Source organism: Mytilus trossulus, unplaced genomic scaffold (assembly GCF_036588685.1).
Source record: "Mytilus trossulus isolate FHL-02 unplaced genomic scaffold, PNRI_Mtr1.1.1.hap1 h1tg000024l__unscaffolded, whole genome shotgun sequence".
NCBI lineage: Eukaryota > Metazoa > Mollusca > Bivalvia > Mytilida > Mytilidae > Mytilus > Mytilus trossulus.
In genome coordinates this window covers 1,489,523-1,505,898 of record NW_026963290.1, presented here as the reverse complement: position 1 = coordinate 1,505,898, position 16,376 = coordinate 1,489,523, and the positions used below count along the sequence as shown (strand labels likewise).

The 16,376-nt window shown below is 33.0% G+C and overlaps 2 protein-coding genes across 3 annotated transcripts; one reads left to right on the top strand and one right to left on the bottom strand.

Moving 5' to 3' along the window:
• Window positions 1–1,129: 1,129 nt before the first annotated feature.
• On the top strand, window positions 1,130–9,564 carry LOC134698864 (N-alpha-acetyltransferase 50-like). The gene is made up of 5 exons (XM_063560540.1): window positions 1,130–1,269; window positions 2,358–2,494; window positions 4,366–4,485; window positions 5,287–5,353; window positions 7,276–9,564. Exons 1-5 carry the CDS (start codon window positions 1,262–1,264, stop codon window positions 7,442–7,444), a joined length of 501 nt encoding a protein of 166 aa, XP_063416610.1. The 5' UTR covers window positions 1,130–1,261; the 3' UTR covers window positions 7,445–9,564.
• A 2,621-nt stretch (window positions 9,565–12,185) lies between these two features.
• LOC134698881 (uncharacterized) lies at window positions 12,186–13,941 on the bottom strand. 2 transcript variants are annotated; one of them, XM_063560558.1, is made up of 2 exons: window positions 13,849–13,941; window positions 12,186–13,014 (listed from the first exon to the last, which is right to left on the bottom strand). In XM_063560558.1, exon 2 carries the CDS (start codon window positions 13,006–13,008, stop codon window positions 12,232–12,234), a length of 777 nt encoding a protein of 258 aa, XP_063416628.1. In that variant the 5' UTR covers window positions 13,009–13,014; window positions 13,849–13,941; the 3' UTR covers window positions 12,186–12,231. The 2 variants fall into 2 exon arrangements, with proteins under 2 accessions (XP_063416628.1, XP_063416629.1); XM_063560559.1 differs by having other exon boundaries at window positions 13,879–13,941.
• Between the last annotated feature and the right edge of the window lie 2,435 nt (window positions 13,942–16,376).

Below are 16,376 nucleotides of genomic sequence, written 5' to 3'. Positions count from 1 at the left end.
ATTATATTTAATCATTGAATATGCAATTGCAGAGGAACCAATTATCTATAATCATTATAATTTAATACACTACAGTATAAAATTTCATATTATTTCATTTTACAGCCGGTAAAAATTCAGATGAATAAAAAATGATTGTGAAAATCATATGTTATGTATCAAGAATTATTATAGTTTTTTTTATTGAAAAAAACAACAACATACGGTCCGCATACCAGAGTCGATTTCAATACCAGAGTCAATTTCAATAATAATAAGTAATTAAGAATTGTCAATTCTTAATTACTTTGAACAAGGATATCTTATAATACAAAGCCTTGCTTTGAACAATACAGTTCAATTACATTATATGTCTCTAGTCTCACAAACGTCTCTGGATGATTCGTCCCAACTCCAATTCGTATCAACCAATTCGTGTCAAGTTGTTAGTTTGGTCAATTGGTTCCAGTGAACCCGGCGGTTTTTAAGGGCATACGATACAGATTTGATCCCGTATTTAATTTTTTTCACCTGATTAAATCAAATATGTAATAAAAGATATACCTCCATGTGCTACTTTTGGAGTAAATCAGTTGAGTTTTAAATTTCAGATATTTCCTAGTACAGTGATAATGGACGTCCTACTAAACTCCGAATTATCATGACACAAGAAACTAAAATGAAAAATCATACAAGACTAACAACTTTGGCCAGAGGCTCCTGACTTGGGACAGGCGCAAAATTGCGGCGGGGTCAAACATGTTTATGAGATTTCAACTCTCTCCCTATACCTCTAGCCAATGAAGAACAGTAAACGCATAACAATACGCACAATAAAATTGTCTACTTTTTTCATACCTTTTTTTGGCTAAAATCACGTTAAATAATTAAAAAAAATGTAAAGATGCTCTACCCCCCTTTTTGAATCCGCCACTTCTTACAATAGTGTTTTTGACAATTTTGTATTATTTTAATGTACTGTATGTCTCTGTTGTCATTTATTTCAATATCAATTATTTGCCAACAATTGCACTTATGTATATTTTAAAATACTATTTGTCCTTTTCAAATGAAAAGTCATGGAATATTGACGATCTTTTAACAAACCGGAAAATTTTCTGGCTTATAACGGACTTGTTTTATCGTACTTTTGTTCATTCCAATCAAAACAGCATTTAATTTTACCCAATTAAGGGACCGATTCAAAACATTTTTTGTTTATTTCCGGTTTTGGAGCGGGAACACATGTGAGCAGTTAGTTGATGTTAATCAAGTGTTTACAATGACAAGGTGCATATTTGTGATCTTTACTTTGAGTTGTGTATTTATTATTGCTACCTTTTGTTCACCAAGTGTGCACTGAAATCGATTGGTGGATCAATAGCATTCGTAACCCCCTTTTTTATCTAGCCCAGGCCTGTTTTATTTTATTATTCAACTCATAGGCACTTGTTTCCTTCCATGGGAAGATCGACTATCTATATACATATATATATATATATATATATATATATCCACCTCCCCATGATTAGAAACAGTTGCCTGTGGTACAACTTACCACATGTACCAGGAACATATATACTTATTAAGCTTCATGTAAATTATTTTAAACTGGATTTGAGTGGGTCTCATTGGGGTCTAAGCTAGTCCAAATAATTATGACGTCTGGCAAGGCTATTTTATTATTTTTCTGGGACGCCTTCCTACGACGTCATTATGCTGAAGCCATTTTTTACGGCTGGAGTTGGAGAGCAAATTTTGGGGGGAACTTTGAAATCTAATTTTGACAAGAAACTTTAATTGCCGGTTAGAAATTTTTACGTACATGACGTAGTTACAAAATCCTACCTTTTTTGTGCATATTGATGTAAAATATTTCCAGAAATATCCAAAGAAAAGGATAAAACAAGATAAGATTCCATTTGAAGTGGGGGAATATTTATTTTGTTTGGCAAAGATTTCCCACAATTACCAACGGCACGTGACTTCTGGTGAATATAAAATTTAAAATCCGTTAAAATTTTACAGACCCAAATTTCCGGACAATGTAAATCGAACGGTCTGGAAATTCCGAGCCATTAAAACTGACCGGATTTTGAATTTTATAAGGTGGTGTCAAATGAGGTTTCACTGGCTGGAAATGGTAGAGGATGTATAAGTACCATTTGCAACAGTACATGTAAAGATGTCAAATGTTGGAATAATACAATTTACAATCATTAAAAACAGGTTGGGGACAAATGGGGAAAACTTGTTAAATTGACTTTAGCACCACTGAGATTTCACAGGTCATCGAAGAAAGATATATATTTACATATGAATTCTTATGATATGATGCAGCTGAAGTTACTAAAGTTGATTATGTCTATTCTTTTCAGAGGTCATACAGAACTAGGGGACATAACTCCTCACAACATCAAGCAGCTAAAGTTGTTGAATCAAGTGGTGTTCCCTGTGACTTACAATGACAAGTTCTATAAAGATGTATTAGAAGTGGGAGAGCTAGCAAAACTTGGTATGTTTATAACAATGATCTAGAATTGTTTCTAGCGGATTGAGAGCTGACAACACTTGATATATAACAATGTATAAGATGTGATACGACCAAAGCAAAGCCTATACTTTTTAAGGTCTTTAAAGATTTTCTAAAGGTTACAGAAAGTTCAAAATCATCAAATGACTCCCTGTCAATTACAAATGCAAGTTTCGATACTTTCTTGTAAACTATCATAGATGGAGAGAAAACATCCAAAAAAAGTTGGCTAGATTATAAGATGTACATGTTCAAAAAGCAAACATAACTGATTGCAATTAAGTAAAAATAAAAATAGAATACTCTTTTTTACCAGGTACTCATATCATACTATTTATTAATACCTATAGCCTCTGTTTTGATTTTCAGTGAAATTGGGCTCTTTCATTTATTTTATTTTCTAGGAAATATTTACATATTTATATGAATTGTCAGATTAATCATTTAACATGTTTAATGAAACTTTATTCATTTTTAGCTCACCTGTCCTGAAGGGACAAGTGAGCTTATGCCATCACTTGGCGTCCGTCGTCGTCTGTCGTCGTAAACTATTTCAAGAATCTTCTCCTCTGAAACTACTGGGCCAAATACTTCTAAACTTTAACTGAATGTTTCTTAGGGTATCTAATTTATAAATTGTATCCGAAGTTTTGATCTATCAACAAACATGGTTGCCATTGCTAAAAATAGAACATAGGGGTCAAATGCAGTTTTTGGCTTATAACTCAAAAACCAAAGCATTTAGAGCAAATCTGACATGGGGTAATATTGTTTATCAGGTCAAGATCTATCTGTCCTGAAATTTTCAGATGAATCAGACAACCCGTTGTTGGGTTGCTGCCCCTGAATTGGTAATTTTAAGGAAATTTTGCTGTTTTTGGTTATTATCTTGAATATTATAATAGATAGAGATAAACTGTAAACAGGAATAATGTTCAGCAAAGTAAGATTTACAAATAAGTCAACATGACGGAAATGGTCAGTTGACCCCTTTAGGAGTTATTGCCCTTTATATTCAATTTTTAACCATTTTTCGTAAATCTTAGTTATCTTTTACAAAAATCTTCTCCTCTGAAACTACTGGGCCAAATACTTCCAAACTTTAACTGAATGTTCCTTAGGGTATTTAGTTTGTAAATTGTATTCGAAGTTATGATCTATCAACAAACATGGTCGCCATTGCTAAAAATAGAACATAGGGGTCAAATGCAGTTTTTGGCTTATAACTCAAAAACCAAAGCATTTAGAGCAAATCTGACGTGGGTAATATTGTTAATCAGGTCAAGATCTATCTGCCCTGAAATTTTCAGATTAATCAGACAACCTGTTGTTGGGTTGCTGCCCCTGAATTGATAATTTTAAGGAAATTTTGCTGTTTTTGTTTATTTATATCTTGATTAAACTTATAGATAGAAATAAACTGTAAACAGCAATAATGTTCAGCAAGTAAGATCTTCAATTAAGTCAATTTGACCAAAATTGTCAATTGACCCCTTAAGGAGTTATTGCCCTTTAAAGACTTTTTTCACAATTTGTTCATCATGTTGACTTACTTTAAAAAATCTTCTCCTTAGAAACTGCTGTATCAATTTCAGCCAAACTTAGGCTAAATGAGTTTCAGAGTATCTAGTATAAATTTTATATTTTATTTCCTTGTATGTCAAGAAACATAGCTCCTATGGCTAAAATAGAACATAGGAGAAAATGATTTTTTTTTGCTTTTGAAGAAAATAGGACGATCCAAAAAACATTTAAATAAATTGAAAAGCCAAAATAATCATTGATGAGAGATTTAACCAAACGAATTAAGGTGAGCAATTCAGGCTCTTGAGAGCCTCTTGTTTAATTTCCAGCTTATTTTAATGACATTGTGGTTGGTGCTGTTTGTTGTCGTATTGATACATCTGATAACCAGAGACGATTATACATAATGACACTAGGATGTCTGGCACCGTACAGAAGATTACATATAGGTAGGCTATTTAGTTAAAGTCATAGCTAGGATGTCTGGCACCATATAGAAAATTACATATAGGTAGGCTATTTAGTTAAAGTCATAGCTTAGATTTAAAGGAGCATTTGCTACAACAAATAATAAAAAAATAATAAGATTGGTTCAATCATTTATGAAAGTCAATTAGTGAACTGATAATTCACTTTTTGCCAAACTCCTCTTGTACACTAAGTGTGTCTGCAGTTAAATAAAGAATTAAAGAATTCAACCTGTATTTATGTGACCTTCAGTTCAATTAATTTATATAATGTTATATATAACCATTGGGCGTCTTCAGCAGTCACCTCAATGGTTAATTGGATGATGTTTAGACTAAAATACACTCAAATGCTGATACATATTACTGAGTACATGCATCATCAATTGTTTATTTTAGACTTTTTATAATTTGACTGTACATTTTAGTATGTTATAAAGCAAATATGAGAATTTGAGTCAAATAGATAGAATGAATTTGACAGCTAATGCACTTTTAAGAGCAGAGTGGTACAGTTTTAAGATAATTGACAAAATTATACTATACATGTATATATTGTTAAGAACTGTACTATAATCCATACATATTATACCTTATTTTCACAAGGTGTAAAGTGTAAATTTATATCTTAGACCTTTTATCAAATGTTAATGATTGAAATGGTGATAATTTTTATTCTGTTAAGTTTAAAAACTAAACAATCATGATGATGATGATGATGATACATAAACATGTAATAGGACAAAATTGTAAATAATTCAAATATATGATGATATTTTTCAGGTACAGTTATGTTAAAGCACGTGTTGAAGATCTGTGAGGAAGATGCAAATTTTGATAATGTATTTCTGTAAGTTTTTTTTTACAATATTGTTTCCATAATGAATAAGTCACACTCTAAAACATGTAAAGGAGTGATAAAAAAAAAATCACATGATTAAGGCAGAATAAATTGTTCGTCAAAATTGAAAAAATATCAGCCAAAGCTATCTATAATTTAGATTTTGAATTTTGTTAATAAGAAGTCTAATGCCCATCTGCATTACACATTTGTGCAAGTGTCCCCCTCTATAAGAAGTCTAATGCCCATCTGCATTACACATTTGTGCAAGTGTTCCCCTCTATAAGAAGTCTAATGCTCATCTGCATTACACATTTGTGCAAGTGTCCCCCTCTATAAGAAGTCTAATGCCCATCTGCATTACACATTTGTGCAAGTGTCCCCCTCTATAAGAAGTCTAATGCCCATCTGCGTTACACATTTGTGGAAGTGTTTCCCTCTATAAGAAGTCTAATGCCCATCTGCATTACACATTTGTGCAAGTGTCCCCCTCTATAAGAAGTATAATGCCCATCTGCATTACACATTTGTGCAAGTGTTCCCCTCTATAAGATATCTAATGCCCATCTGCATTACACATTTGTGCAAGTGTTCCCCTCTATAAGAAGTCTAATGCCCATCTGCATTACACATTTGTGCAAGTGTTCCCCTCTATAAGAAGTCTAATGCATATCTGCATTACACATTTGGGAAAGTGTCCCCCCTCTATAAGAAGTCTAATGCCCATCTGCATTACACATTTGTGCAAGTGTCCCCCTCTATAAGAAGTCTAATGCCCATCTGCATTACACATTTGTGCAAGTGTTTCCCTCTATAAGAAGTCTAATGCTCATCTGCATTACACATTTGTGCAAGTGTTCCCCTCTATAAGAAGTCTAATGCCCATCTGCATTACACATTTGTGCAAGTGTTCCCCTCTATAAGAAGTCTAATGCATATCTGCATTACACATTTGTGCAAGTGCCCCCCCCCCCCCCTCTATAAGAAGTATAATGCCCATCTGCATTACACATTTGTGCAAGTGTCCCCCTCTATAAGAAGTCTAATGCCCATCTGCATTACACATTTGTGCAAGTGTTCCCCTCTATAAGAAGTCTAATGCCCATCTGCATTACACATTTGTGCAAGTGTCCCCCTCTATAAGAAGTCTAATGCCCATCTGCATTACACATTTGTGCAAGTGTTCCCCTCTATAAGAAGTCTAATGCCCATCTGCATTACACATTTGTGCAAGTGTTTCCCTCTATATGAAGTCTAATGCCCATTTGCATTACACATTTGTGCAAGTGTTTCCCTCTATAAGAAGTCTAATGCTCATCTGCATTACACATTTGTGCAAATGTTCCCCTCTTTCTGGTAGGTACAAGATCATGAAGATTATTCTCTTGCAATTTCAAGTTATACGATTAATTGCTGTGTTATATTTTTGCATACCACATAGTATTCTTAAAACTCTTGCACAAAAAAAGTTATAATATTAGACCGTTGGTTTTCCCGTTTGAATGGTTTCACACTAGTAATTTTGGGGCCCTTTATAGCTTGTTGTTCGGTGTGAGCCAAGGCTCCGTGTTGAAGGCCGTACTTTAACCTATAATGGTTTACTTTTTAAATTGTTATTTGGATGGAGAGTTGTCTCATTGGCACTCACACCACATCTTCCTATATCTATATAAAATTTCATGCAATTCATACAGCATAACTGGTGATAGAGGTTTGTGTATGTTTTGTGACATCTTGTATGGATTTGTTCATTTATAATTAGTGCAGCTTTCTAGTTCTACAAAATGACAGAAATTTGGGGGGAAAATCCAGAACCTTGACTTTACTTACAGATTATGTGTTTATTTGTTCTTGTCTCAGATACAACACAATTTATTGTGGAATCTGGATTCCTTTTGTTTTCTCATCATAATCTTATTTTCTTTTTTCAGGCATGTGCAAGTAAATAATGATGGAGCTATAAAATTTTACGAAAAATTTGGATTTAAAATCGTTGAAGAAAAAAAGAACTATTATAAAAGAATTGAACCTGCTGATGCATATGTGTTACAAAAGACATTCAGAGAAAGTGGCGAACAAAAAGCAATGGCGAAAAATTGAACAAAAAATCTGAAATAATTGACATTTGGAACCCAAAGTCTTTTGTACAGATGATAAAACTTTAGACAAGATCAATTCTAGAGAAACAAATTTAATTGAAACATGTATTACTGTTGAAAAAGCCTTAAACCTCTGCCTAGTTATTGGTTATATAATCCCTGCTGAATAAACCTATCTTTGTGGACTTGGCATTAAATATACTAAAAAAAAACTTCATGAACTAAATTGGTCTTTCTGTACATGTGTATGTGAAATCCTGAACACTATATATCAATCATGACTGTAAGAATGCAACTTAAACATACATTAGTCTAAATATTCTTTGTAAAACCATAGTATATGTGCATGTATTTTTATGATGAACTTGTTAAATGGGGTGATGGGTTTTAAATTTTGGCATTACATTTTTAGCTCACCTGACCTGAAAGGTCAAGTGAGCTTTTCTCATCACTTGGCGTCCGTCGTCCGTCGTCCGTCGTCCGTCGTCCTGCGTCCGTCGTCTGTCGTCCGTCGTCCGTAAACTTTTACAAAAATCTTCTCCTCTGAAACTACTTGGCCAAATTTAACCAAACTTGGCCACAATCATCCTTGGGGTATCTAGTTTAAAAAATGTGTCCGGTGACCTGGCCATCCAACCAAGATGGCCGCCATGGCTAAAAATAGAACATAGGGGTAAAATGTATATTTTGGCTTATATCTTTGAAACCAAAACATTTAGAGCAAATCTGACATGGGGTAAAATTGTTGATCAAGTCAAGATCTATCTGCCCTGAAATTTTCAGACGAATCGGACAACCTGTTGTTGGGTTGCTGCCCCTGAATTGGTTATTTTAAGGAAATTTTGCAGTTTTTGGTTATTATCTTGAATACTATTATAGATAGAGATAAACTGTAAACAGCAATAATGTTCAGCAAAGTATGACCTACAAATAAGTCAACATGACCAAAATTGTCAGTCAACCCCTTAAGGAGTTATTGCCCTTTATAGTCAATTTTTAACAACTTTTCGTTATATTTTGTAACATGTACAAAAAATCTTCTTCTCTGAAACTACAAGGCTAAATTTAACCAAACTTGGCCACAATTATCATTGTGGTATATAGTTTAAAAAATGTGTCTGATGACCCCGCCTTCCAAACAAAATGGCCGACATGACTAAAATTAGAACATAGTTGTAAAATGCAGTTTTTGATTTATATCTTTGAAACTAAGACGTTAAGGGCAAATCTTTTAAGATTTAAATGTACATCAGAATAAGATCTATCCCCTCACAAATTTTCAGATGAATCCAACAACTCGTTATTGGGTTGCTGCCCTAAAATTGGTAATTTTAAGGAAATTTTGCAGTTTTTGGTTATTATCTTGAATACTTTTATAGATAGAGATAAACTGTCAACAGCAATAATGTTCAGCAAAGTAAGATCTACAAATAAGTCAAACATGATCAAATTATTAGAGGACCCCTTAAGGAGTTATTGCCCTTTATAGTCAATATTGAATATTTTTTCGTCATTTTTATAACTTGTACAAAAATCTTCGTTCCTAAAACAATGGGCCAAATTTAACCAAACTATGCCACAATCATTACTAGGGTATCTATTTTTAAAAAGTGTCTAATGACCCCACCTACCAACCAAGATGACCGACATCAGTAAATACAGTAACAGGTGAGCGACACAGGCTCTTGAGAGCCTCTAGTTTAACTATTAGATTGTTTATTTTCCATCATGGTTTAAAATTGTCTATGTATAAATGTACCTCATTCTCTCTTAAATTGGAAATGAATTGACTCACGACTACTGTTGATTGAATTCTGGTTTAAAATGTAACATTTTATAAGCAAGTACTAAACATGCTAACGATTGTATATCTTGATGTGTTTGCATTTTATCAAAAAAGAAAAGCCAGATGATTGTACATGTACAAGATTTTGTGATCATGATGAGAAAACTGTAAATAATTGATGTTCTGCAACTAAAACTAGATGCTATCACTTATACATAAATTTGTTGAAATTGATGTTCATGGACACTTTTCTATTGATATTTTGTACTTGTGTTATTGTATATGACTTTAATTAATTGGTTTTTCACTTTTCATTGATTGAAAAATATATTTAATGTGCATTTGTTGTTGTTTTTCGGTAAAGATTGCATTTCAATCAAAACCCTATGTTACTGACTTGATATCTAAACCTCATAATGCTTATCACTACCTTTTTATACACAAAATATAGTGCATTGATCAGAACACTCTATACATCCTACATAAACATTTCCTGACATTTATTAATGTAACTAGAACACACCCGTGATATTGCGGTTCCGTGACTGAATTAAGGTATATAACTATGCGCAAGCCTTATTTTAGTATAAGTATTGTCATCTGATAAAGTCATGCCGATTATAAGATACACAGTTTTTCTCTGCTTTCAAATCTTTCTGTTTGAACCCATCGACTGGAACTTATCAATTATTGGTAATATTAATTATTTGGAAAACAAAAGGTCCTGGAATGGAGTATTTTTTAATCAACAACATTGTCCTATATTAGTTATAAATAAAGATGAATTCTTTGATTCGCTGTTTTACGTCATGTATGCACACTAACAAATTGAAAACTGTTCCTCACTTTTAGTCTTGTTATCTTAGAAAGTCTTACTGATTAAAATACTACAATAGGTAGCTATTTCACAATTTAGTAGTGTCAACCCTGTGATTATGACCCGTGTATATAGCATATTAACCCTGAATACACCGTTTGGTGGTGCGCCTGGCAGATTGGGAATGTACAGATTAGGTAATAGGTAACAGGTGAATATACTATTGGTATCGGTATCGGACTCGACACGGAAATTCTTAATTATTGGCAATATTAATTACGTGGAAAACAAAAGGGCCTGGAGTGGTGTAATTTTCAATCTACACCTTTGTACTATATTAGTGATATACAAAGTTGAATTCTTTGATTCGTCGTTTTTACGTGATGACGGCTGAAAAATTGGACTTCGTAATTTTAGTATTATAGATATATGCTCAGATATTCAAGTCACAAAACAATGTTACACCTGTCAAAAAAATTTACTTAACTTTTGAAAGGCGCATGGATATGATATCTGTTCTAAAAATATGAATCATGCCATTGGAAAATTCATCTTTATAATTTGAAGTTATCTCGCATTGTCAAGAATACAGTTGAATGAATCAAAAACAACTAAAAGGCTTATTGACCATGCAATATTTAATTTTACTTCTCACTGATAAATTAACACAATCTTAACTCTTCTGTGTTTACAAGCATTCTAACTTATGTACTGATAAATAAATTTTATCAACAGAAACTTGTGGTCCCAGGAACTGTAGGCTGCCTCAATCAAATGATATGAAACTTTTACACAATGCTACCATGTATAACAACACAATACATATGGAGTTTGAATTTTGGTGGTGTGTCTTTTACTGTTCTAGAGTTATGCCCCTTTACAAATGGAAAAATGCTGAATTTTTTTATTACCTTCTCTACTTTCTGTTTGCCTCAACCAAATATTATAAAACTTATACACAATAATTATTTTTACCACAAAACTCCTATCAAGTACAAACTTGGGTAGTGACATTTTTTTCAATTTTGTCCCTTTACACCCTTCACGGTCAACTTGTTGGTCAGCTCAATTTTTGTAACATTTTTAGCCAGATTCTAATTTTAATTTCTAAAGCCATAAGACTTGTCAATAAAAAAAGCAGTTTCAGCATGAGCTCTCTTGTTTATGTCACCAGTTCAACTGTCCAAACAGAACACACTGAGCTACAACTATACAATCCAAATTGTTGTCTAGCCTGTAGTTGGCAAAACATTACTATTAATTACCTCCTGCTGCAACTGAATCAACACATTGTATTTCATATGACCTTGACCTCAATTTCATAGTGATACTACAGTGATCAGGTTAAGTTTCCAGGGTGAGATATGTACCTCAATTCCTATACATCTTGGTCAACAATATTCTGTGTGTATAGATTGGTTATGAGAAGTATATTTGCAACTGACATGTTATGGCCTTGACCTATAATTTTATGCTCTAGAGTCAGTTGAGTTTTCTGGATGTATTCTGTTCTTCATTTATTAAAGTAATTAGTATACATTATAGATCAACAATGCAGTTAATTGGATTGATTTCAAGGATTATATTTGATAACCTTATGGCCTTGACCTCAATTTAATGTTTCAGTGTTGTTCAGGTAAAATTTTCCGGATGAGATCTGTTTCTCAGTAACTGCATGAAACATCAAAAATATGCAAGAAGTAGATTAGACAGTTAGTTTTCCTTTGAATGGTTTTACACTAGTCATTTTAGGCCATTAATAGCTGGCTGTTTGGTGTGAATCATGGGTCTGTGTTGAATGCCATATTTTGATCTACCAATGTTCACTTTTTAAGCATTGAGACGGATCCAAACCATACCAATACCAATGCACTGAGCACTACTATGCAGATGTTTCTTTCAAGGTATCATTTAATAAGAAGCTGATTTTACCTACAGTGTGTTGAACTGTTTATGAATAATGATGATACCAAATCATGAGTGAAAGTTTTTTGTTTCTTTGAAAACTTTATCTAGTACACTTGAGACAGTCACTTAAATGTGTTTAACACACACTGTTCCAAGATGATATTGGTGGTGAAATATATTATATTCATATTATATTATAAGATAAAGAGACAGTCACACAAAATACAGTAGTAATTCTTGCACAATTTATGTATATAGCACTGTTAACAAAGACATATTAAATAGTTAATAATTCTAATTTTGGCATTGTGTCCAATGATTCTATTTCTGTTGATATTGGTTCTAAATCTGGCATTGATTCTGTATCGCTGTCATTTAAATGTTTATTTTCATTCATCTTGTCCTTTAAAAGCTTTACACAGAAGCCATCTTTATGAACATTTGAGGAATAAAATACAACTTTATTTAAGCTACTATAAAATACCAAAACACCAAGTTTAGCATTTTCTGGAGATAAACCCATACACAAATAATAAATCAAAACCTGAATTAGTCCACTAACAAGATATTTCTGTTCATATTCTTCTTGAGATTTAGCTGTTGAAAGTTTAAAATCATATATCAATGTTGGCTGTATGAAGTCTATTTGAGGATTAGGTCTTAGCATTTTAAAATGTTCATTTTTTATTCTTTTACCAAAGGTGGAGGACCCATGGTGTAACTGCATATAACGAACAATACTCCATGCCACTGATCCAGCTTGTTTCATACCAGAAAAATATTCTTCAACATTTCTAGGATTTTCACAAAATTCTTCATATAAAGATTTAAATTCTTCAATTATTTTTCTGTCTTCCTTGCAGTTTTTTGCAGCTTGGTTGATGCAGTCTTCAAAGATTTTTCCATGTACAAACTTATGCTTGGGAGTTTCTCCCTGTGGTATACTAAATGATGGAGTCTTGGCTTCCACTAAATTTTCATACTGTCTGTAAATATCTAACAAAGGTGGTTTCAATTGTTTCTTGAAAAATGCGATGAATTGGCTGGTATCCATTCTTACCTTAAAAAAAGATCAAATAGCCATGTTTTTGTATGTGAAGGCAGTTTAATATTGGCTTAATACATTTTTTGTAGAATATTTAATAATTCTTAAACAAAATTTTGAAAGAATAAATATAGAGAATTCGACCGTTGGTATTCCCATTTGAATGGTACACTTGTAAATTGGGGCCCTTTATAGCTTGTTGTTCTGTGTGAGCCAAGGGTCTGTGTTGAAGGCCGTACATTGACATATAATGGTTTACTTTTATAAATTGTTATTTGGATGGAGAGTTGTCTCATTGGCACTCACACCACATCTTCCTATATCTAAGCATTTCATTTGTATGACATTTTGAAAAAAGATCATTCTTACAACTGAAAATGTTTTTTTGGGTTACTAATGAAAAAGAATCATCATTCAATATTATTAAATTATAAAACCCTATGTATATATATATGTCATGTACTCTGTTTTTTGTGTCTCTGAAAATCATGATAATCACTTATTATCATCTAGCTATGATCTGACATAGAATATCATATATTTTCATAAGTTTCAAGAACAATTTTAATACATTAAAAGTCATTGCACTGTGCCTATATTTGCCGAGAATTACTTCAATCATAGATCATATATATGGGTATAACATATATGCTTAAATTATGAAAGTTTAAATGTACAAACAAACAAAAACTTTTTAAAAGTACAAAGACTGTCAAGAGATGTGACAAATATTGATAAGAAATTTACAATAATGAAAACATAGATAATAGGACTTCTATAACACATTGAAAACAATGATTTGTAATTATAGCAGTTATTTCTCTAATTAAATCGACCAACTGCCCTTACCTGTTCCCAACTCAGGGCAACTGTTCTTACCGAATTTAAAGCAACTTTTTAGATAAAATGAAAGTGAAACAGGAAGTCTATTTTCTAATATCCTAACTCTATGCCGAACAGCTCTATAAATACGGAATTTGTCTGCATGTATTTCACCGTTCTATTCGTCGATTCAGTACCGGCTACAGTACTGAACATATTGTAACGTTACGAATTTGTTCAGTTAGTAAATGTGTTGTTTTGTCAATCACTAACAGTTACGCCTCAAAGGGCAATTGTTGCAACTCGGGAAGAATAAACTCCAATGTTATTAGAATCCTTCTCTTACCCAGTCACTCAATACATATTAAGATCTATAAAATATTGACAATGTATTTTGAATATTTCAAGAATTATATTTTGTATGGTACACAGAAATATTTTCAAATCTTGGTTGAACTGGTACATGTTTCCGGACCATTTCAGGAAGGAGAACAATGAGCGTGTTCAGCTCAAGAGTATAATACAGTCCTTGAATGGATTGGCTGCCCCTGCATGTCACACAGTTGATACAATATTCCCTGGCTTGCTATCATGATCTCCTTCATATATATACTTGCTGCTTACAAGAAAGCTGTTAAATCAAAGGTTCCAAATGCAGGGAGGATCCAGCCATTTTAAAAAGGGGATTTCCCAATCAAGGACAGAGGGGGTTCTAACTCTATGTCCCGGCCATTCAAATGCATTGATCGTCCCCAAAAAAAGGGGGGGTTCAACCCCCGGAACCTTCCACCTGGATCCGCCACTGCAGTTGGGAAATTTTACGTACACCATCACGAGTTGGTAGAACGTTGTGAACTACTATAGTAAATATTCTTTTGCTATCTGTTGCTTTCGAAGATGCCTGCATGTTGAATTATATTTACGAATGAAGATGTCTTTTTACCGATGATAAAATTTAGTTTATGATATCGAAACCCCTGGTGTAATAATTTTTCAATAAGATATAAATTTCTCTCGCTAAAATCTAAGACGTTGCATGTTACCTGCACGAGCGAATCGTACAAGTTGAGATATATAAACACCATAAGATGGTGACAGGGAACGTCACCTTCTCAAAATGGATAATTAACGATTGGAAATGAAAAATCATCTCTTTTATCATTGCATTAATCAAGATCGAGGAAAAGGCAGTGGTCATGGGTAGTATTAGCTTTATTTAAAGTAAGTTTGTAGTTAAAATAAGGGTTTTATAGTTCGTTCTTATATTGTACTGTTATACCACTGTCCTAGGTTAGGGGATCCCGCCACATTATGTATGTATGTGCCTGTCCCTGAGCCTGTAATTCAGTTGTTGTCGTTTGTTTAATTGTTTTTCGTTCATTTGTTGTACATAAATAAGGCCGTTAGTTTTCACGTTTGAAATGTTTTACAATTGTCATTTCGGGGCCTTTTATAGCTGACTATGCGGTGTGGGCTTTGCTCTTTGTTGAAGGCCGTACGTTGACATATATAGTTGTTAATTTATGTGTCATGATTTTGTTCTTTTGTAGAGAGTTGTCTCATTGGCAATCATACCACATCTTCCTCTTTTTTTTAAATCAACAGGATAAATTTCTTTAGTATACACACTGTAGTCGTCTTAAGTATACTTAAATATCAAATATCAAATCTAATTGCAACCAATATTTTCAAGATGGTTATTCATATTCTACTTATTTCATGTCTCGACTAAAACTTTGTTTTGTCCCAGTGCTTCGGTATATTCAGGCTACCTATTTTAAAAATTATTTTGCCCATTCACATTCTATATTTGCATGTTCTAAACCAGAAGCTAAGTTACTTTTTTAATTTTCGTCTTCACTCGTTGATTTCTTTAATGTTATGAGCTTATAACAGGCGAATGTTCTTTTCTTTGAATTGTATCCTATTTTGCTTATTGCTTGTTCATTGTTGAAGGCGTATGGTGAAGTGTATATATTTTAATGTGAACACTCTCTTTCGTTGAAATTTTGTTTTTATTTTCTAGGGTACTAAAAATCTGGGCTTTTAGCAGATACTTGACTTCAGTGAGAATAATATCTGTGTAATGCGTTTTCATATTCATCATTCCCTGTGCATCGAATACTAAAAGAGGTATCTTAGTGAGCAGCATCCTATTGTTCAACTTGTTTCTTACTGAAGAAACCGTTATTAAGAGGTATAGGTATTTGGTTTAGTTTAAACATATTTAATTATAGTGGATTGGGAAACAAGTTTTTCAACTTATATTAATCCCTTTCCACTTTGCGGGTGCGAGTGCTGCCTTGTAGCGGCATTAGCCTGCTCTTTTTCGAAATCTACAAGGGTGTCTTTAACGTGCAAAAAATATGGCTCTCTCTTAACACGGGTCAGCCATTTATCGTCCCCTTCCGACGGACTAATTTGGTGCTTGCTTCTTTCTCTGTACCTTACACAATTCTGAACAGACTGTTATTGTATGCATAGAAAATTGTGTCAAGTGGAAAGCATTATAAAGTCAACAACTTCTACTAATACACATTTTATTTTTTATCAGT

Bases quoted from the DNA above. Each gene is read 5' to 3' on its own strand.
- LOC134698864 (XM_063560540.1), top strand. The intron at 2,495-4,365 runs GTATGTTTATAA...TTTAATTTCCAG, and splicing joins GGGAGAGCTAGCAAAACTTG to CTTATTTTAATGACATTGTG. The intron at 4,486-5,286 runs GTAGGCTATTTA...GATATTTTTCAG, and splicing joins GTACAGAAGATTACATATAG to GTACAGTTATGTTAAAGCAC.
- LOC134698881 (XM_063560558.1), bottom strand. From the start codon at position 13,008: ATGGATACCAGCCAATTCATCGCATTTTTCAAGAAACAATTGAAACCA.